The sequence below is a fragment of the Dermacentor variabilis genome, chromosome 6 (genome assembly GCF_050947875.1).
Source record: "Dermacentor variabilis isolate Ectoservices chromosome 6, ASM5094787v1, whole genome shotgun sequence".
Classification (NCBI taxonomy): domain Eukaryota; kingdom Metazoa; phylum Arthropoda; class Arachnida; order Ixodida; family Ixodidae; genus Dermacentor; species Dermacentor variabilis.
Window position 1 is genome coordinate 198,374,515 of NC_134573.1, and position 21,938 is coordinate 198,396,452.

Sequence of the window (21,938 nt, forward strand, 5' to 3'; positions counted from 1 at the left end):
AGTTCGTTATGTGGGCCATATAAATTGTAGTAAACGTTCACTTCTTAAAATAACAAGCATAGTGTAATGCACGGACCACGTAAACTTGTAAATATCTCGCTGGACGACTACGACCACTCGTCACAATGGTGGCATTACGAAGAACGCTGGCAGCGGCGTCGAACGGTTCGATACAGGAGCAAAATTCACCGCGACTTTGCAAATTAGATTTATCACCATCATTTGCCTATGTTTATGTTCACTACAGGATGACCTCTGCCAGCGATCTCCAATTACTACTCTCTCTGAACTTAGACTGCGTGATCTGCAACACTAGGGGTGCGGAGAGGCCCGCCGTGATTGCTCAGTGGTTATGGTCTTGGGCTGCTGAGCATGAGGTCGCGGGATCAAATCCCGGTCATGGCGGCCGCATTTCGATGGGGGCGAAATACAAAAACATATATTTAGGTGCATGTTAAAGAACCCTAGAGGGCCAAAATTTCCAGAGCCCTCCACTGCGACATGCCTCATAATCAGAAAGTGGCTTTGGCATGTAAAACCCCATAATCTTTTATGGGCGCGGAGAGACTACCCGGCAAGGAAGACAGCAGCCATCCCTGCTTGCATAGATCATTGCACCCACCAATGATTACCAACAATTAGATACGGCCTGGGGGTCGCGTAAGCATAAGCTACGCAGTCATCCATAGCTACGGCAGGGATAGAGGAGATGCACACGCTCCTTCCCAAGCGCACATTGATCATGTGACCTCGAACTAACCCGAATTGAGCCCGTGGGAAGATAATTACCATCAAGCCTCACTCCCTTTCGACTCCCTGTTACATGATTTTTCTCGTGCCCACGATGATGGGTCGCTCCTTCATATGGCTTTTGGACTTTATAGGGAACATCATGGCGACAACAAGCCATAAAACAAGAAATATAAAACGTGCATCGAGCTCACCTCTACCATGACTGCAGACGTCGCAGTGTGCACCTGCTACGAACATAGCATGAGTACCAACGACAAAGCCAACAGGGATGCTGCTTATTGGTACTTCGCCAGAACCCTTCTGATGCTAAGACGAAAACATACAAACACGATAGCATTAAAGGTCCCATGTCGGAGAAAATTTGGTGTCTGCGTTGGTGTCCACTGTCGGTGGCGTTGTCTGTCAGAAAAAAATCATCTTGAACCACAACAACACAGGCTCCCATCGTGGAGCATAGGCGTTACTGAATTAATTGAATTTCTCAAAGTAATATCCGTCAGAAATTTGTAATGTCTGACTTACACACAACGTACAGACATGATAGTGTCGGATTGTAATTTGAATATACTATAAAACATAATTTTGTTACATGGAAACTCAAACACAAACCCCTTTTTCCTTGGTTACGGGGGTATGAACCACTGTTGAGTCACTGCTTGTAGCCTCTGCCTTACGGGGGTATTAACCATTGCTCTGCCCTGCACTGCCGCTGGGATTGGCCCATCATTATTATCTATCGGGCCCTGTGTCGCAGAATATCCGGCCCTGTGTTGCAAAATATCTGGTGTCAGTGTCGGCGTCAACGCGGCCTGATGATGCTATCAGGTTCCACTCTTAAAGGCGAAGCTTAAGCGTCCTCCAAGTTTTTTACAGTGAAGCTGTTTATGCAGACCCTGTGCTGTCGTTTTTGGAGTTCACTAAAATTATCATCATAAGCAATGGCTCGAGCGTCGTCGTTTTCTTCCACCACTGGCTTGTTGGCGCTTCTTGGCGCTACCGTGCAAACACGCTCGTGCTACTGATTCTGCGTTCGTCATCGTCTTCCACAGCTGCCTCCATTGCCGCTCATCATTCCAGCGTAGAATTTCACTTCTCTCCTATTGTCGTAATGGGGAGGTCACATTTATGGCGGTATGAGCCATTAATTGTCTTATGCGATGGACAGATTTAATTTTGAAGCACAAGGTTGTGATCATGAAATGTAAACGCCGTCATCTGCCGTCAACTCAAGAGCAAGCAATGCAAAAGTCAATATCTCCAGACAAAGCAGTGCAAGCGGAGGAGGTACACCGAGCACTGTAGACACAAGAGACAGCAACTCAAGATCAAGCGGTAGAAGAAACAACACAAGACCAAGCAAATACAACGTTTCACGCAAAATGAATAAAAAATCAATGAGATGGTTTTTCTTTCACGCCAAACCTTGCTCTCATTACTGGCGTGCAAAATAAGGGGCGGGGCAACTTGCACACGAAAAAGAAAAGCATGGCAAAACACAGACAGAAACCTCACACGCAAAAAGAAAGAACACTGGGAGGACCGCAATAAAAAGCGCTCCTAAAGCATGCTCACTATGCAAAGCATTCAAAAGCGAAAATGAGGTGAAGGAATGGTGAAACAAAAGACTTACAGTATAGACTGCTTGTGTAATTTGACTTGTATGGCGTAACACTCAGTGTAACTAACATAGCTTCGCTATTCGACCATCTTCATGGACCGGAAGGTGCGGTGATCTTTTTTTTCCCACCGTATTGGCACCAGCAGAGACCTAACACCAGGCGCATGAGGAGACAGTGCACACAAAGGTACCAGCCATCTAAAATTGCAAGCTTGAACGCAGTGCATATTACCTCCAAAATAAAGTGTGCATTTTACGTATGTAGTACTCTTCAGGCGCAGGGATAGCCAAGCGCAGTCACTACAAACTAGGAGAAAATGTGTGCTTAACTGTCTGATTTGGCGTAACTGGCCAAATCTGTCTGGTTCTGAATATTGTTCGCTTTTCTAATGGAGGGGTAAACCTTCATGAATGTTGCGTGGTGATAAGTCTTGATAGAAGAAAGAAGTTGGGAGCTATCGCATAGCCCTGATCCCTTCTGTACCAGGGCGCCATTCTTACAGAGAGTGCTCCTTCTACAGTACGTTGAGCAAAACGAGAGCAAGGTGAAAGCAGGAGCCAAAGTTTCGGCAAGTGGACTTGTCTTCTTCAAGACGACATATGCTTTCCTCGCCACAGTATATATAGGTGGGTTTCTTAGCATATGTTGCCTTGAAGAAGACAAGTCCACTTGTCAAAACGGTGGCTCCTGCTTTCAACTTGTTCTTGTTTTGCTCATCGTCTTGAATTTCTATCTCCCGCCTTCCCCTTGTTTTCCCTGGATTCCTTCTACAGTAAGGAATACATGAGGTATTCAGTTGGCAAAAGTTATCAGGCACTAATACGAGGCGAGGAGGAAGTGAGGGAAGCTTCAGGGAAGTGAGGCAAGCTTCAAGCAAACCATCTGGCTTAGAACTAACAATGCAAAAAGTTATACAAAGAAACAAAAGGCTATGCAAAGACACTTGGTTGCGCTGTTTGTAAAATTCCACAGTCTATGCTGTGCATTTTCCTTCTTAATTTTTATTCGTCATATGCTTTATCAGCTGCTCAATAACATAATCCACATTGTTCCTACTTGCTCTCATGTCTGTTCGCGCTTTTGAGATATCACTGTGTCTTATTATTTATTGATTTATTTGTTAATATGGTTGTTCATGTGTGTGCTTGACAGTTTATTACCCTATAATCCTTTATTTTGTTGCCAGGAAATAAATGAAACCAATGGCATAAGGCCTGCTTTGACACGTAATTAAACTATTGCATTATCGATTCACATTCCTTTATGCTAATAATTCTAATCAGAAGTTGCAATCAAAAATTATATTAGTCTGCAATTTTTATATATGTTATGTCTAATATTCTCAAATGACCTTTCATCAGGAGAAGGTTTCTTGATTGTATCTATGAGTATTAAAACTTTCAGAAGGCATTACATGGCTTTCATCATTGATGTGTATTTGTGCGACCTAATATGCACAAAACACATATATCTTTGTTACGTGTTTTGCTGAATCCACTTGTCCTATGGCTCATCTGAGAGGTGCCAGTCTCTTGGTGGTGCGAGGGGACTCAGGCTGTGAAATTTAACTGTCTTCTACGACGTCTTGTAACTACTCATATAAGGCTGTTACTTCAGTGAACAATTCTTCGAGGTCTCACGAAGTTTCTGCAAGTGCAGCTGTTATTAAAGGTAATATATATATGGTTAAGCCACGATATAACACACTTCAATATATTGAAATTCTCGATATAATGAAGTATTTACCATTTCATAACCGCTTGTCCATAGAACACCATGCAATTAGATTTAAACTTCAACATAACAAAATTTCGCTTCTGCGGTGTAGGAGTGCCGAGACAATAAATGGAAGCTGCCGTGGACGCAGATGGTCGAATGATTGAATTACAAGCGGCTGCTTGCAAACGCACCTCACAAATCGCGCGCAGTGCGACAAAAGCAACCGCCACAATGAAGCTGCTTTGTGTTCCGTATAGAGTCCAAGTGCAATAAGATTCTGTGTGTACTGCGCACTTAGTGCTTTAGGTATGACTTACATCAGCCATGACATGTTCATGAAACCCCTGTTTGCGCTGGGCAAGAACAGCGCTGAGGCCAACACTGCTGGCATCGGTGTGCACCTCTGTAGGGACAGTCGGGTTGTAGCGACGCAAAATTGGAGGTGACATCAGCAAACAGTGCAGGATTGCATACACCACGTCGCACTCTGATGACCATGAAGTGAGGGGCCCGCTGCTTTCAAGGAGCTTCATCAGGAGCCATATGATGGTGGCGAAGCTTTGGATGAAGCGTCTAAAGTAGGCACACAGACCTACGAAACTCCGCAGATCTTTGACGGATGTTGGTTTAGAGAATTTGGGAACAGCCCAAAGTTTGGCTGGATCGGGGAAAATTCCGTCCTTGGAGATGACGTAACCTAAAATTGTCAGCTGCCAAGCAGCAAATCGGCACTTCTTGAGGTTTAGTTGTAGCCCTGCTTTTGTTAAAAACATTAAAACAGACCAGACCCGTTGAAGGTGCGTGGGGAAGTCAGGAGCAAAAACAACGTCTTCAAGATAGCACAAGCACTTGTGCGACTTCAAGCCGCACAGAACTGTGTCCACCATGCGCTCAAACGTTGCGGGCGCATTATAAAGTCCAAAAGGCATTACATTAAATTCGTATAAGCTGCCGGATGTGACAAAAGCTGTCTTCGGCCAATCGGCATCTGCCACGGGTACTTGCCAATACCGTGAGGGCAAATCTAGAGATGAAAAAAATTCTGCACCTTGTAGACTGTTAGTCTCGTCCTCTATGCATAGAAGAGGGTAGACGTTCTTGCGAGTGATCTTGTTCAGGTGGCGGTAGTCCACGCAAAACTGCACAGAACCGTCTTTCTTCGTAATTAGGACGCCAGGGGATGCATAAGGTCTGTTGGAAGGTCATATCACCTTGAGGTGAAGCATGTCGTCAACTTGTTCGTTGATTACATTACATTCTGCACGATATATTCAATACAGACGTTGCTGCAATGGTGGTTGCGTGCCAGTATCAATGCACTGTGTAACAGTTGGTGTCCGGCCCACGGTAGATTGCCCTACATCGAAAGAAGAACTAAATTCTTCTAGAAGGCTTCCAGCAGTCTAGCTGAGACTGCTGGACTGGTGTAAGGGCATCGGCATTAGAAGAACCGAAGAACCAATAGAAAAACCGATTGATTGATTGACATCACTGGGTGATAGGTCACACATGGAAACAGCACTGAGCGCACTGGAACTAGCACAGTAATTGTCATTGGGCATATCCATAACTTGCACGTCTTCGATCACTTCTACATTGCCAAGACATTCCCCCCGAAGCAGCAACATAGGGTATGGAAACGGGTTGCAAACAGAAATGGTGCTCTACCCCTGTGTGATGTCCAGTGTCGCAAAAGGCAGCAGCAGACCATTCCGAGTGAGAAAGCGGTCAGATGGAGACAGTAGTGCTGCAGCGTCTGAGATTATGCTGCAGGACACGGACACGACCGTTGAGGCATTCGGAGGAATGTTGGTGTCGGCATGAACAAGTAGTTTCCTCGAAAGCGAAGAATTGCTGGTGAGTGGCAAATCTAACAGTGGCCGAGACATTCTAACGGCTTTCAGACATTCGCCTCGAACAACCAAACACCCTCTGCACTACAGCGTTTGTTCGCTTACCTCCAAAAGCCATAATCTTCGTCAAATTGGCCTCAACGGCAACCGTGCCTGATGGCGACTGTCATCACACCCATTCGTGAGGTCTTCCTGGCACGCGACATCTCTGTGCCATACTCCGTCGTAACCTTTGCCACTAATCGGATGTGTCTCCCCGTTATCAATTTTGGCTTGATGAATCAAATGTTACCTGAAGGCATAGCGGTGGCCATGCTCCGTCAGTGACAGACGACCACGTCACTGCTTTTGCAGCAGACGCATCTCCAGATCCTCCTGATTACCCGCAGGATGGCTTGAACGTCGACGGCCCATTACGTCCCATGGTTGCTCCAGAACTCGCACCTGACCAAGCAGCTGCCCTATATCGCCTTTTGCTTTCCTACCATGACATATTTGACACTGACAATCGACCACTTGGTCAGATGTCCCTTGTTAAGCATCGGATAAACACTGGTGATGCTGTTCCCATTCACCGCCAACCGTATCGCATGTCCGCGGCAGAGCGGCAAGTTATTCAGCAGGAAGTAAACAAGATGCTCGCCAGAGGTATTGTTGAGCCCTCATCGAGTCCTTGGGTACTGCTGGTCATGCTTGTCAAAAAGAAAGATGGCACGTGGCATTTCTTGATTGATTACCGCCACCTAAACCGAATTACTAAAAAGGACCTTTATTACCCTTTACCACAAATTGACGATGCTCTTGATTGTCTTCACGGTGCCAAATACTTTTCGTCCATCAACCTTCGATCTGGTTATTGGCAAATTTCCATAGATAGACTATGGAAATTTGTTTTTAGTTAATTTAGCAAACCAATAATGAATTAAGTATATACTAATGTTTCTACTCTAATCTTTCATCGTTTTTTATTTTATTTTTTGCTCAACTGCACTTTTCATTGGCAGAAATAAAGGTGAAAATGGTGTTCTAATCTTGCTTTACGTAAAACTGTTTTTGAGCCCGACCCAGCCCGACCGGCTCAGCCCTCAGAGCCAATCCTTTTCCCAAGGTTACGGATCCGTTTTGCCGACTTCCCTTACCTACATTGGTCTATCGACTAGAGGCTGTTCACCTTGGAGACCTGCTGCGAATGTGGGTACGGTCCGGCACGAAAATCACATTCCCTCACTCGGATTTTCAAGGGCCGACAGGAGCACACCAGACAGCGCAAGAGCCGCACTGCTCTACGGAGGCCAAGAAAAGACCGCTTTCATCACTCCAGATGGCCTCTACCAATTCAAAGTTATGCCGTTCGGTTTATACAATGCCCCCACCACGTTCAAATGGATGATCAACTCTCTGCTTCAAGGTTTCAAATGGTCAACTTGCCTTCGTTACCTCGATGAAGTCCTTGTGTTTTCTCCTACATTTGAGACGCGCCTTGAGTGCGTTGCAGCTATCCTTCACATCGTCCGCAAGGCTGGGCTCCAATTAAACTCATCGAAGTGCCACTTCGGGTGCCGACAGATTACAGTACTGGGCCATCTCGTCGATGCTTCCGGAGTACAACCTGACCCGAAGAAGGTTCGAGTAGTAACAACTTTTCCTGTACCTCAGTCTGTCAAAGACGTCTGGAGTTTTGTGGGGCTCTGTTCTTATTTCTGACGGTTGGTGAAAGATTTTGCAGCAGTTGCTCGACCACTCACTGAACTTCTGAAGAAAGACGTGCCTTTTACGTGGGGTTCCCCTCAGGCTGCCGCATTTTCACGCCTTATCACATTCTCACCAATCCACCGGACTTGGCCCACTTTGACCTCTCTGCACCTAGAGAGGTCCGAACCGATGCCAGTGGTTATGGGATCGGCGCCGTCTTATCGCGACGCCAACACAGACACAACCACATTATAGCCTACACTAGCCGGCTCCTGACAACTGCAGAGCGCAACTATTTGATTACCGAGTGCGAATGACTTGCTCTCGTCTGGGCTGTTTCAAAGTTCTGCCCATATTTACATGGCAAGCCCTTCTCAGTAATCACAGACCATCATGCACTCTGTTGGCTTTCGTCGCTCAAGGATCCTACTGACCGGCTCGGTTGTTGGGCCCTCCGACTACAAGAATATCCCTACACAGTGACTTACAAGTCGGGACGCCAACACCCGGACACGGATTGCCTCTCTCGCTGCCCAGTCGAAGACACGACCTCTACATGTGATACTGACACCAATGCCTGTGTTCTCTCTGTTTTTCCACTGCTCCATGTCGCCAACGAGCAATACCATGACCCCTCCTTGCGTATCATCATTGACCGCCTGTAATCGTCACTTGCCGACAGTTCCCTTTGCTTATTCACACTTCAAGATGGTGTACTCTACTGCCACAACGTTCACCTCGACGGCCCTGTATTATTCCTTGTGATCCCTAAACACCTTCGCTCGGCTGTTCTCCACGAACTTCACAACCTCCCCACTGCCGGTCCTCTGGTTGTGTCACGTACCTACGACCGGATCTGCCAACGCTTCTTTTAACCAGGGCTTGCTCGCTCCATCCGAAGATACATAGCTGCATGTGCGAAGTGCCAGCAACGCAAGATGCCATCGACGCTCCCTGCTGGGTACCTTCAACTACTCGACATTCCCGCAAAACCATTCTTTCGGGTTGGTTTATACTTACTTGGCCATTTTCCTCTTTCTACCTCTGGGAACAAGTGGATCGCTGTGGCCACAGATTACGCCATGCGCTATGCCACCACATGAGCGCATCCTACAAACTGCGCCACAAATGTCGCCGATTTTCTTTGACGCGACGTGATTTTATTACATGGAGCTCCGTGACAACTTCTCACAAACCGTGGCCGGACATTCCTATCAAAAGTTATCGCGGACACCCTGCAGTCCTGTGCCACGAGGCACAAGCTATCCACGTCATACCATCCGCAAACAAATGGCCTCACGGAGCGTCTCAATCACACTCTCACAGACATGCTCGCGAAATATGTCTCTTCAGACCACACTGACTGGGACCTCACTCTCCTGTTTGTCACATTTGCTTATAATTTCTCGCACCACAACACCCCCGGTTATTCCCCATTTTTCCTTCTCTTTGGCCGACAACCAGCACTGCCCCTCGACACAACCCTCCCTGTTCACGCGGCACCGACCAGTGAATATGCACTTGACGCCATCGCCCGCTGTGCCCACGCAAGGGAAATTGCCCGTGACCGCCTTCTGAAATCCCAAGAGAGTCAAAGGCGTTTGTACGACCGGCGACACCGAGACGTGCACTTCCCGCCTGGTTCTTTGGTGCTTATATAGTCTCCGTCGCGTCAGATCGGCCTGTCCGAAAAACTGCGGTCTCATTACACAGGCCCATCCCCATGGGCTTCGTGCCGTGACTCCCATCACCTACGAGATCGCCCCTGACGCCCCATCTGCTTCCCAGTCCAGTGATATCATGCACGTTACACCACTGAAGCAGTATCACCCTCCCAGTGGTTACATTTAGATGCTCCGGGATGTCACTTGTGCCGCCGGGGAATTTTGCTACACGCTTGTGGTATTCGATTGTTTGAACGAGGTGCGTGGGCACCATCACTCGAGAAAAGAGGAGGAAGAACGAACTGGGCTCGCGCTGCGAATCTAACCGGTCAGTGCTGCAACCGCTGTTGTAAATATAACCTGTAAATAGTTGCTCGTCTTACTGACTCGTCCTTTGTGTAACAATATCAAGGAGAGCTGGTGTGCAACTTCCTCCCGAACGAATGCTTTCATTTCAGCAAGCAACACTGACTGGTCAGAGATCTTGGCCAAACCAGCAATGAGGCCATCGCATGAGGAAGGGCGACATGTGAATGAGCTCCTCGTAGCTTTGGCATAGAGTGGTGATGTCTGTCACGGACTGAGGATTCTTGGCCAATAGTATGTTGAAAGCATCGTCCTCTATCCCTTTTAAGAAATTTCTGATTTTGTCAGACCCCAACATTGTCGTGTTGGCTTTCTTACCCAAGTCCAGTACATGTTCTATGTGGCTGGTAAATGATTCACCCGGCTACTGTGCACATTCTCACAAACGCGATTCCGCTCATAGCTTGTGTACAGCAGGGCGACCAAACAGAGCCACTAAAGAGGTCTTGCACAAGGACCACGCTGGAAAGTCAGTCTCGTGGTTGTTGTACCAGAAACTGCCAACACTCGTGAGAGAGAAGAGCACGTTGCTCAGTTTGGCGGGATCGTCCCATTTGTTGTAGGCGCTTGCCCTTTCATATGTCATCAGCCAGTCCTCGTCGTCAGTGTCGTCCACACCGCTGAAAATGGCAGGGTCCTTGTGGCGAGGCACACCAGAACACAGGACCAACTGAGGAGGCGGTTGCTTGGATGGAGTAGGAGGTGATTGCTGGGATGCACCTTCAGGCATAGTTGAGCGTAGGGTATGGGATTAAAGTTCCATGGTTGACGTTCTAGGCCGAAGCAACCGCCACGACTGGTAAGCGTTTGGGACCGACCGTGAGCGCAGGGCACGGACTCTCAGCATGAGCGGCACTTTCAGGTCAGTCGAGGTTAGAGTATTCTGCAAGTTCTCTATTGCACCGAGTATTCTTGACCATGAAAGTAATCCTACTACCCAGCTAAAGAAAGGCTAAAGGAGAGTGGTAAAGAGCGTTCCAAGATATCGTGTGGCAGAAGTTCATTTTGACATTTTGTTTAGTTCAAGCTAAACTCGTGAGCAACCACCGACAGGAGTTATATATATATATATATATATATTGTCACAAGCTGTCATGAACCATGCCTGCATCGCAGACAACCAGATGAAAGAAAGAAGAGAACGACGTTAGCCAAGCTGCCGCAAGACCGCTCTTCAACAACCGCCCCTATCAACCAGATTCATCTGATTCTGCATTAAACACCTCGTGTGTAACAGTATATATATATATATATATATATATATATATATATATATATATATATATATAGAGAGAGAGAGAGAGAGAGAGACCCTGTATAGACACTCGGCAGATTCTTGTTACAGCAAAAATATGCATGCTGTTTAAAGCTGATCTGCATTTTTGCCATTCAACTCAACGTTACTAGACTAGCTCCGGTTGTAAAACTCTCCGCCTGCGCACATACAGCCGCTGTCACCACTTCTGTGACAGCCGCCAGATGGCAGCACCGTTCCATCGAGCTCCACTGCAGATGCCTCGCTGCAGCCTTGACATTGACAGCCTTGACACTGCAGCCTTGACAAGCTCGTGCGGACGGGCAGTTTGCGCGTGTTTCGCGCTCACTGGCGTTCTCCCTTGTCCGAATTAATGACACCATGAGAAAGCGGTATCCACCTACAGGAATAAGATTTATCGGGCCGGTTGGTTCATACTGAAAGAAGGATAAACTGCACGAAAGGAAGAAACGCATACAGCGAAGCGCAGAACCTGCGTTTCGCTGTATGCGTTTCAACCTGCGTTTCTGACTGTCGTGTTTTTCTTCCTGTCGTATTAACGTTTCGCGCAGTTTAGGCTCAGGAGCCTGAAGATCTGGCCAAAGTGCATGATTGTAGGATGATCTTCATCCCCACCGAAGCTTGTCACCACGCCAAAGAAGCGCTACAAAAAGAAAGATGAGGTCTGTCTTTGAACACACAAGCCAAAAAAAAATTGTCGGCTCTTCCACTTCGTGAAGATGGTTACCTAGCGAAGCTGAAACGTGCAGCCCCTGTGTTTATCATTTGGTTAATCCCAAGGGTTCATTAAAGTATTTCTCAATTATGAGGTCACACACAATCGGCTGCAACGGAGAGAACAACGTCACTGACGGTATGCCCGCAGTCCGCCGTTTGCCGCTCCCGATTCTTCGAAATTAAATTTCTTCAAAATTAAATCTGTCCGTTATGTAAGACAATGAGTAACTCATACTCCTTTAAGCAATGATTCATACACCCGTAAACCCAGCCTCCCCATTACAATGACAGAAGAAAAGTGAAATTTTACGCTGGAATGATGAATGGCAACGCAGCCAGCTGTGGAAGACGACGACGAATGCGGGGGCAATGGCACGAATGCGTGCCGTGTATTTCGCAGAGAGTTCCCGGTCGGCATGAGGAATTGCTCTGTTCCACGCCGAGCGAAGCGTTGCGTTGCTGGGAGCACAGAAAAACTGGCGCGCCGAACTGTCGACATTGTTCTGATAGCCGACTATGCAGCCAGGTATGCAGCACGTCGGCAGCGTCTGTTGATATTCTTAACAAACTCGGCGAAGGCTACAGTTTCGCGGATGACATGTTTGCTAAAATTCGCCGTCAACAACAAACCACAGAATACACCAAAGCTACACTGCGTGCTTAGTCCGGCCTACCCGCGTAGCCGGCTAGTGAGAAAGTGAAGCTGGGCGCGACTGCAGCGCCAGGAAGGCGTGGGCGGGTGGTGGTTCCGTGCAACTGCGCCGAGTTTGAAAACTGAAGCTAGTCTAGTAACGTTGGTTCAACTGAACACTTTTGTAAGAGTGGATTGCAAAGTTATTGCTAAGAAATTTTGCTAATTTTTTCGTCATTGTACATGTGCAGGAATGGTATATTCGGACAAAAATACTTTTGACCACAGACTAGCAGAATGAACTATTGTTCTAATCCAGTAGCTTAGTCTTTACCATAGCTAGACCCTGCACGCCCTTCGACTCTGCAAAGGCTAGTGGTAAAGGCCCACTTGAATGGCAACAAAATACATTACTTCTTGGTGGCCAGGTGTCGGGTGTGGGGGCACTATGACGTCAAGAATGTTTTGAAATAATTATCGGAAGGCCATTGCTTTCAGCTTCCTCCCTGGTTGGGGGTGGAGGTTGTATATACTTGAAGAAATGTAGTGTATACGTGATGCGAAATTTGAGCACTGCTCCATATGTGTTTTCATTTCACGATATATTCGCTGACGCAGACAATCTGTCTCATGCGGCACATTGCAAACGGAGAAAAGTGTGGTGTGACTGCCTTGCTGATCAGGAGATTCTGAAAAGCAGCACTTGGCTGAAGTATGGGCACGATTTACAGCAGCCACCGCAGAATGAATTCCGCTCATGCAGTGCTTTGTTACCATATATGGTATCATTCGACACGCTCACCGCATGCCATCAGTGAACAGATAGTGCTGCACTACTCTGGCGCCATCTCGTAGCGGTCATCACTGCAGAGCCTGTCTTGTGCGGCACTATGCTTTTCTTCTCATGCTTCCACTTACCCTGGTCCTCCGCTTTCCTCCTCGCACTCTATTCACTATCACCGTCTTTCATTCCCCGCTGTGCTCTGCGTTCACTCTTTCATCCTTTGCTGTGGTTGTTCGCTATGCTGACGCGAAATGCAGGAATGGCTGCCTGAGAACTGTGCTCTAAAAACAGACTTGTGTATTAACAGACATTCAGTTATGCAAATATATTTGGCTTAGTATGTGCCACTGTGAAAAGTCTAACATGATGAAGACTGAGTCTTTTGCAACTATCGACGAGAGAAATTGCATAACTGCAGCAAGCAAGCACTCAAATGACACTATAAATGCACCAGCTGTTTTTGTGTTGCTTAATGCACATACTTCCAGAACCCTTGCTTTAGTACTTGTACTGTATTACTAGTTGGTTGACAGCTAATCCGACTTACTGTGGCTGCAAAGCAAGAAACTCAAAAAAAGGGGTCATATTAAAAACACAATTAACTGAACACCGACCAAAATGGTGTTGTCGAAGGGGTTAGACGTTTTGGCTTCCACACGAAAACCTTGTTCATTCTGTCGTGTTTCTAGTACGAGTCTACTTCCTGACCAGATGAAATGGCATCCAATTATTGATTTCAGAAAACAAGGGGACAGAAAGAGCACAGCACTGGTTCTTTTTCTGTCCTTCTTTTTTCTCTGGTGTCGCTTTACACCACACAATACATCAGATTCACGATACCCTTAGAAAGTGTTCAATAAGAATGTTAGTCTATTCTTGGTACAAGGAACTATACTGTGCCCCAAACCATTCTCTATATGCACCAGCTGAAGAGGGAAATATTGAAATTATCAAAAATGCTCTTCTGACACTAAGAGAAGTCATGTGAAACAGACAGATGAAACGGGTTATTGTAATTGACAGTGGTCTTCATATGTCTGTTACCATTTGTCTCCAGTATATGTTTTTGTAGTACTACAGCATTCTAGCTGTCATTGTATGCAATAATGCTAACCCAAAAATAGTGCGACCTGTGGAATTGCATTCAACGTGCTCTGTTATGTGAGAAAACGCAACTGCAAAAATATGATATGAGGAAATCAAGGTTCTTAGGTGCTCGAGCCTTTCTCCATTACAGTGAGCGAAACAATTTTCATGCTGCTTATTTCAGTCTGTCTAAAGTGATGCAGTTATACTGACATCAAGTCAATAAGCACACTTCCTCAATGATCAGCGCTGGTTTCCTTTTTTTTTTTTTTGCTTGCCCACTTCCAGTGGTGGTCCAACTGCGACATTTTACTACACTTCAACCTGCCTGCTCCTGGCTGCGCCCACTCAGGTGTCACTTGCGCCAACTGCGCCAAAGTGCGGCATTTTCACGTTTTCATGGCAATGCAATGTTTTCAGTAGGGTTATGCAACAACTCCACCATACGAATCGATTTGTGAACATTCAAATACAGTTAAGCATTAATTTTTCGGACATGACCGAAAATTCAGACGCATTCGCGGCACCGTCACCTACCCCACAGAGTCAATTTATAAGAACGTCTGAAATTTCACGCGCAAGAAACCTTCACCGTCTGATTTTCTGGACTTTCTGCCGCAGGCCCAAAACTACATTAATTGAAGCCTCGAAGCGGTGCTCTCACATGCAGATCCGCTGGCAGCTGTAGCCACAACCGCGGTAACGGCTGGCCTAGCTACTTTGACGTTAGCTGCCAGGCTTGCTGTGAGGCGCCGTGTTTTTCATTGAAACGATTCGCCGTTGTTAGTAATGGTGCCGACTCCGCCTTTGTAATCCTCCAGAAGTACATGTTGCTTAGTCGGCTCATATACTCCTGAGTAGACGACAAACATTATTGTTTGGCGTAAACAAGGGAGGACGGAAGGGAACGTGGCACTTCCCTTGTTCCCTTCCATCCTACCTTGTTTGCGCCAAGCGATCATATTTATGGTCCACTCAGCAATTTGTCATTCTCACCAATGGCTTCAAGCTCGGAAAGTACGGCACATTGCATAATGCCAGTTCCCGAAAGTCAGCTTCGCCTCAGTACAGCAGTGTTACGCGGTGAGGCTGGACAAAAGTCGGAAGGGGCTATTGTCGGTATGTTTCCCATAATTATACACGCATGCACTCGCCATCTCCTACCACAGCATGAACACTGGTATGCCTAATGAGTGTACTGGCAGGTCTTTAGCGTTATTTAGAGCTTTAGGTGCATATCTTTGTTCTCATTAGCCTACAAATTGTTATTGTTTACAAAATTAAGTTCCTTGCCTACCCAAATAAATGTGTTTGCAACATAGCGTGCATGGTATACCGTCCGTGAGAAGACAAGTTTAATTTATTGCTGTTGGCGTTGTGTCTTGCTTCACTGTTGAGCAGCACTTACTGATTGCACAGTAATAACGAGCTTTCCCAATTGGCTACAAATCACTGCTGCACTACTCCAAGTGTTCCAAAAAGACAAGTTTTTCTGCTCCAAAACTGCTCCAAAATGCTGATGTGGCTTCTCCTAAACTGCTCTGAAATGACATTTTTTCTGCTCCCAAAATTGCTTCAAATTCAAATCTCACTGGACCGCCACTGCGACTTCATGTCAACAAAAGTTTCTATTGCGCCTATCATGTTAGCTTCATAAGCCAGCTTATGTTACTCCCCTCCAGGCTGTCAGCCAAATATTAATGAGAATCACAACATGTTTTTTTCATTTATTCGTTGTTTGGCCTATCCTGTGTGATGCTATTTGGACGTAAGAATCACGATAGGATTAGTGGCAAACAAAAAATGAGTCATTCTTTACCCACCTGCACTGAAAAGTGATGATGGCTGTGTGACCCTGTAGCATTCTTAGCTGCGCACTACAGACCAAATGTCACGTGTTCAGACACCCACTGGAAATGCACATAACCATAAAGTTTTCAAACACATGATTTCCAGCAGGTCGTCCTCTCGTTAGAAAGATTTACTCTGTTTGCTCTCATAATCTTCACACTTTCAAAATTAACTTAAGGTACACCCTCAGAAAAATATCTGCATTCTCATCTAAAAAAAGAGAGGTATCCTACCACATCCAGTATTGATTTCAATGGAGAATGACTACAGATATTTAGGTACTATTTCAGTCTCGAAACTACCTTTTATCTTCCATGGGAAATATCTGAAAGTGAAGCACCTGAGAACAGTGACTATATTGAAGCTTGTTTCATGCGCAACCTGGGTTAGTAACAGGAGATGTCTTCTTAGCTTATACCAGAGTATTGTATGCTCACGCCTTGACTACGGTGCTATAGTATATCAGTCTGCTACGCCGAGCGCAAAATGCTAATTTCTATTCACCACTTAGGTAACCACCTTTCAACCGGTGCCTTCAGAACAAGTTAAATAAGAGCCTCTACATAAGGTCGAATGAGTAGTCTCTTCATCTGCAGCACTCATGTTCCTGTTTTACACATTTCTAAGAGAAACATCCTTCTTTTTGATGTGAAAGTGTCAAATGGCCCATTGAGCGCAAAAGCCGGCATCTATCCCCTGTAGCAGCGAAATGGCCTTAGCTCGGATCGCCATTGGCTGCAGCACCATGCCACAAGCTGCGCCTCGACATAGCAAGGCAGGCGAAAGGTTGAAATCTGCGGCTGCGCTAGCGTGCCAGGTTTTGTGTGACAGCTGCGATGCCACGCCGGCCTCGCTCTCACTCTCAGCACAAGTGCTTCTCGACGGATAAATAGCAGGCCTGTGCCCTAGATAGCAGGCCTGTGCCCTCTGCTTTATGACCTCACGCTACTTGGACTGAAATTTCCACTGTCGAACCCGGCATGACGAAAGTGGTGACGTCAAAATTATGGTAGCTTACTCGGTAGCATCCCTATTAAATTATATGGCAGTCGGGCAAAGTAGCATTACGTCATTGCACATGCCTTGTGCTATCTAGGAGGCGTTGGTTGAGTGAGCATGCCATGTGTTGCATGGGGGGAGAGGGCATCGTCGCATTGGTGGCATGTGGCATTGGAACTGCAGGCTGTTGCTGCTTGCTGGTCTGGGCAGCATGTAGTGCTATGGTACGTTACTTGCAGTGCAAAACTCGAAGGACCGCTCAGCGTTGTTCAATTGGACATTAATGCTTTTGCATTCACAACTTCTAAGAAGTGTTTAGGTGTCCTTGGATTTTTCAATGGTAAGTGATATGACCTCTGCCGCACTCGTTCATGGCTGACCTGCAGCAAAAGAGCCTTTCTCACTCTGTCTGATGAAACTCAGTGAAGAAATGGGTATTCGACTCCTTGAATATGGCTCCAGTGAAGCCATTTCTACCATGGCAGTAGCAGCTTGTAGATAGTGAAACATCATTTATAGAAGTCACAAAACATCCTCCAGAGGCACATATTTGAATTAATTTCCTTGAACTTCAGTCAAAGTGCTCATGCCACGAATATTCCACAATGCATCAAAGTCGCATGCCGGCATGTCTTATGCAGCAGTGGGCCCAACATTCTTCAACTCTGATGTTCTGCATCTGGAAACAAATATTTTCATTGCTGAGGACTATGCATCATTCTCTGCTATAAAATACATCTAGAATATAAAGCTTTAGAAGGCAATCGCTTACACAGACTGTTCTAGTGTTAAATATCCAATCTCACTGGTAAAGCATAAATATCCTGTAATTAGCAAGCTTTACTCGGCCCTATGCAATCGTTACATATCTAGCCAATATGTCATGATATGCTGGGTTCCTGGAAATAGAGGCATTGAAGGTAATATGCTTGCTGACAAAATCGCCACATCTGTAGAAATGAAAGCCAGCAACTCCTTCATAGCTGTCTCTGACATAGATGTGAAACCATTCCTATGCAACAAACCAAAAAATTATTGGCAACACCAGTGGAATGCCAAAACCTCTAACAAGGTTTAACTAATTAGGCCAGTAAATTATCCACCAACAGCGAAAAAATTGCGGCTGAACCCCTTTCAGGATGACTGTCAATGGTGATGTGTTGGCATTGAGTTATGTAGCAATACAATGTATTGCCATCGCCAAAACGAGTTATGCATGAGGCATGCACTGCAGCGGGACTCTTCTTTCACGCTTTCCTAAGAACACTTGGCATCATCCAGTGCCACCACCGTAAAGCCTGCGGGAGGCCTCTGAAATGCATGGCACACTGATGCGTGCGAATGCTGAGCAACGCGTTGTGCAGCAACCAGGCTTCTTTCTGGACACACTGTGTTATCTAATGACTCTGCCGAGGCACTCTGAGACAAGAATTAGGGTGTGCCGGTGCCTGCAAACACTGAGAATTGTTCGCTTGGATGCCACACACCCAATGCCTCATACTCAGTGACCGAAGTTGGCGAGCGGTTCATTGAAGAGTGACACATATCCAGTGCATCGGTGCAGCTCGCTAGTGTTGGCATGAAAGATGTTCATTGAAATGTGGTATATACCTAGTGCATTTATGCCGCAGCCCGCTAAAGCATAGGGTTGCTATCCTTGAGGAATCCTTGTTTGTTGGGCTAAAGGATTGTTTTCGTCATTATGGAGCAGCACATTTCCAGTGCTACATACCTAGTTACTCAAGTTGGTGTCAGAGATGTTAATTGAAGAGTGCCCCGCAGGGGCGTCTGCGTCAGCAGGCGTTTGGTGCGTTGCGCCACCACGTACCCGAGCACACGAGGGTTGGACCCTCCCGCGTGTAGCCGTGCGCGGCTTAGCCGTGTCTGGGGAAAAGGGGATCCTGGAGGTTGAGCCGATGCCGGGCGTTTGGACCTTTAAGGCCCCCCGGCGGAGGCAACACGCCTCTTCGGCCTCGGCTTCACATAGACGGCACCTCCAGACTGACCCACCTGGAGGAAATCGGCAGTCGCCTTTTCCTGTCCTCCTCTCCAATCTTCGTCTTTTTCTCCCACTTTTACATCTTTCCTGTCTTCTCCTCACTTCTTATTACTTCCTTTCTTCACGGCGGCAAGGGTTAACCTTGTGTATCTGCCCTCCCTTGGGTAAAATATATTAGGTTATAGTGGCAATGTACGGTTGGCGCTTGCAGCCTTACGCGTTAAGACCTGCAGCGTCCCCATGTTGGGCTCCGTGGTGGGTGGCCGCCATTGCTGCCGAAAACGAACCGAAATACCATGGGAACACCCGCATTTCCCCGCCTACTTGATCGTCACCCTCAGAAGAGGGGACGCACCGAAGACTTCAGCACATGTTTGACCGGCATAAAAGAGAACTACCCGAAGTACCATGTTGTCCATAGTGAAAATCCTGAAAAGCAAGCCAGATTCATTTCGCCATTCACCGTAGCAAAATCTTTGACCGAAGCCTTAGGGTCAGGTTATAAGGTAACGAAAATGGCTAGCGGGGACCTTCTCCTTGAGATCCCTCAGAAACATCAGTACGAGAAGCTTGGCAGTCTCCTGACATTTGGTAACATTCCTATTTCTGTTACACAACACCGCACAATGAATAGCTCACGGGGAGTCGTGTCAGAGGCAGACCTCCTAGACCTGACAGAAACTGAACTCCTGGAAGGGTGGAAAGAACAAAATGTTACTGACGTAAAACGTATTACAATTAGACGAGACAACAAGGACATCCCCACTAAACATCTTATCCTAACATTTTCATCCAGCGTGCTGCCAGACACCATTGAAACAGGATACATCAGGTTAAATGTACGACCATTTATCCCCAACCCTAGACGATGTTTCAAATGTCAGAGGTTCGGCCATGGCTCGCAGAGCTGCCGTGGTCAAATAACTTGTGCAAAGTGTGGAGTCCAGGGCCACCCCTCAGACAACTGCAGTGGCACACCTCACTGTGTGAACTGCAGTGGTGACCATCCAGCCTACTCACGCTCCTGTCCGAACTGGAAGAAAGAAAAAGAAATAGTTACCCTCAAAGTCAAAGAAAACATTTCATTTAAGGAAGCCCGTAAAAGGTGCTCTCCATTCCACAACACACCTTATGCTGATGCGGCGCGTCGGGGGGCAGCGTCGCAGCGGCAATCGCCGAGTGCCCTGCCCGCGTGCAGCGAGCAGGCACCTTTGGCTCCTGCCCCCAGGGTGGAAGTAGGTGAGCCTACTCCATCCAACCAGCAAACAGGCCAGGCTACCCTTGGGTTGCCGGTCCCACAAGAGTTATCTGTGGCAACCTGCGCTACACGCAGCGATCCCGCAGTACCGATAGTGGCCCCGAAGGTAGGCGCAGCCGAGGCTGCCTCGACCTCCCCGGCCCCTCCCAGCGCTGGCAACAGCCGGCGCAGCCAAATTACACAGGGAGCCCCATCGACCTCCGGGCTGGTGGGCGCAGGGGTCTTGCCTTCCAAGGTGATACTCTCCCGAAAAACTTCTCGCTCGCAAGAGCGCGTGTCCGGCGCCTCACAAGAGGCAATGGACACAACTCCTATCCCCACGGCGCACCAAGCGCCTAAGGAGCGGCGAGGTTCCCTCGAACGCTCCAAAAAAGGCAAAACCCCGGTTACAGGGCCTCGCAAGAGCCCTGTAATCTAATTAGTTATTTCTGTTTCCGTATACACAGCACCAATTTACATTAAATATGGATACACAAATCATACAATGGAACATCAGAGGTCTCCTTAGAAACCTTGATGATTTGCAAGAACTTATCCGCAAACACAATCCAAAAGTGCTGTGTTTACAGGAAACACATTTAAAATCCAGACACGCAAACTTTCTCCGTACGTATGTTATGTTTCGCAAAGATCGCGATGATGCCATCGCATCATCGGGTGGTGTTGCGATTCTCACTCATAAAAGTATAGCATGTCAACCTTTACAGCTTCGAACGCCCCTTGAAGCAGTGGCGGTACGAGTTGTTCTGCTAAACAAACTCATCACTATTTGCTCGCTTTATATACCCCCGCATTACAAATTAACTAAACATGAATTTCAGTCCTTTATAGATGAACTGCCAGAACCCTATGTTGTTCTTGGCGACTTCAATGCGCACAGCTCCCTGTGGGGAGACTCTCGTATCGATGCGCGAGGTCGCCTCGTTGAACAGTTCCTTTTTTCGTCCGGTGCGTGTCTGCTGAATAAGAAGACACCCACATATTATTCTCTCGCAACCAGAACATTTTCTTCAATTGACCTCAGCCTAGTTTCCCCTTGTATGCTGTCTGAACTCGAATGGGAAGTCACCAAGAATCCTTATGGAAGCGACCACTTCCCCATACTGCTAAAAACACATAAAGAAAACGAATCTCTACCACAGGCTCCTAGGTGGAAGATCGATACAGCCGACTGGGAGAAGTTCCGAAACTTAACTAATATCTCATGGAATGACATGTCTTGTCTAGGAATTGATGCTGCTGTGCAGTATCTCACAGCCTTCATTATAGACATGGCATCTAAATGCATATCAGAAGCACATGGCTTGGCATGTAAACGGCGGGTCCCGTGGTGGAACGAAGACTGCAGGATCGCTCGTAAGAAACAAAACAAAGCGTGGGGGTTGCTACGCGCTTCCCCCACTGCAGAGAATCTAGTCAACTTTAAGCAAGTAAAATCCCAAGGCAGGAGAACCCGCCGACTGGCCAGAAGAGAAAGCTGGCAGAAGTATTTATCGAGCATTAACTCGTTTACAGACGAGGCCAAAGTCTGGAACAGAGTAAATAGAATTAGAGGGCGACAAACATATTCACTCCCTCTGGTAAATACACAAGGCGATACACTGCAAGATCAGGCAGACTCACTTGCGGAGCACTTTCAGAGCGTGTCAAGTTCAAACAATTATTCGCAAT

The 21,938-nt window shown here is 46.9% G+C and overlaps 1 protein-coding gene and 1 long non-coding RNA gene across 7 annotated transcripts in view; one reads left to right on the forward strand and one right to left on the reverse strand.

The window, feature by feature from the left end:
- Positions 1-21,938, forward strand: part of LOC142586054 (UDP-galactose translocator-like) — a 116,787-nt gene that overhangs the window by 56,558 nt on the left and 38,291 nt on the right. For 5 of the 6 annotated variants that reach the window (XM_075697314.1, XM_075697310.1, XM_075697311.1 and 2 more), the window contains one exon: positions 14,449-14,538. The exons of the other annotated variant lie outside the window; for it this stretch is intronic. In XM_075697314.1, the coding sequence (XP_075553429.1) occupies positions 14,449-14,538 (90 nt within the window). The remainder of the gene's footprint in view (positions 1-14,448; positions 14,539-21,938) is intronic. 6 annotated transcript variants of the gene reach the window in all.
- LOC142586059 (uncharacterized) lies at positions 19,843-20,488 on the reverse strand. Its single transcript, XR_012829209.1, has 2 exons — positions 20,138-20,488; positions 19,843-20,042 (listed from the first exon to the last, which is right to left on the reverse strand). It is a non-coding gene; the product is annotated as an uncharacterized LOC142586059 (long non-coding RNA).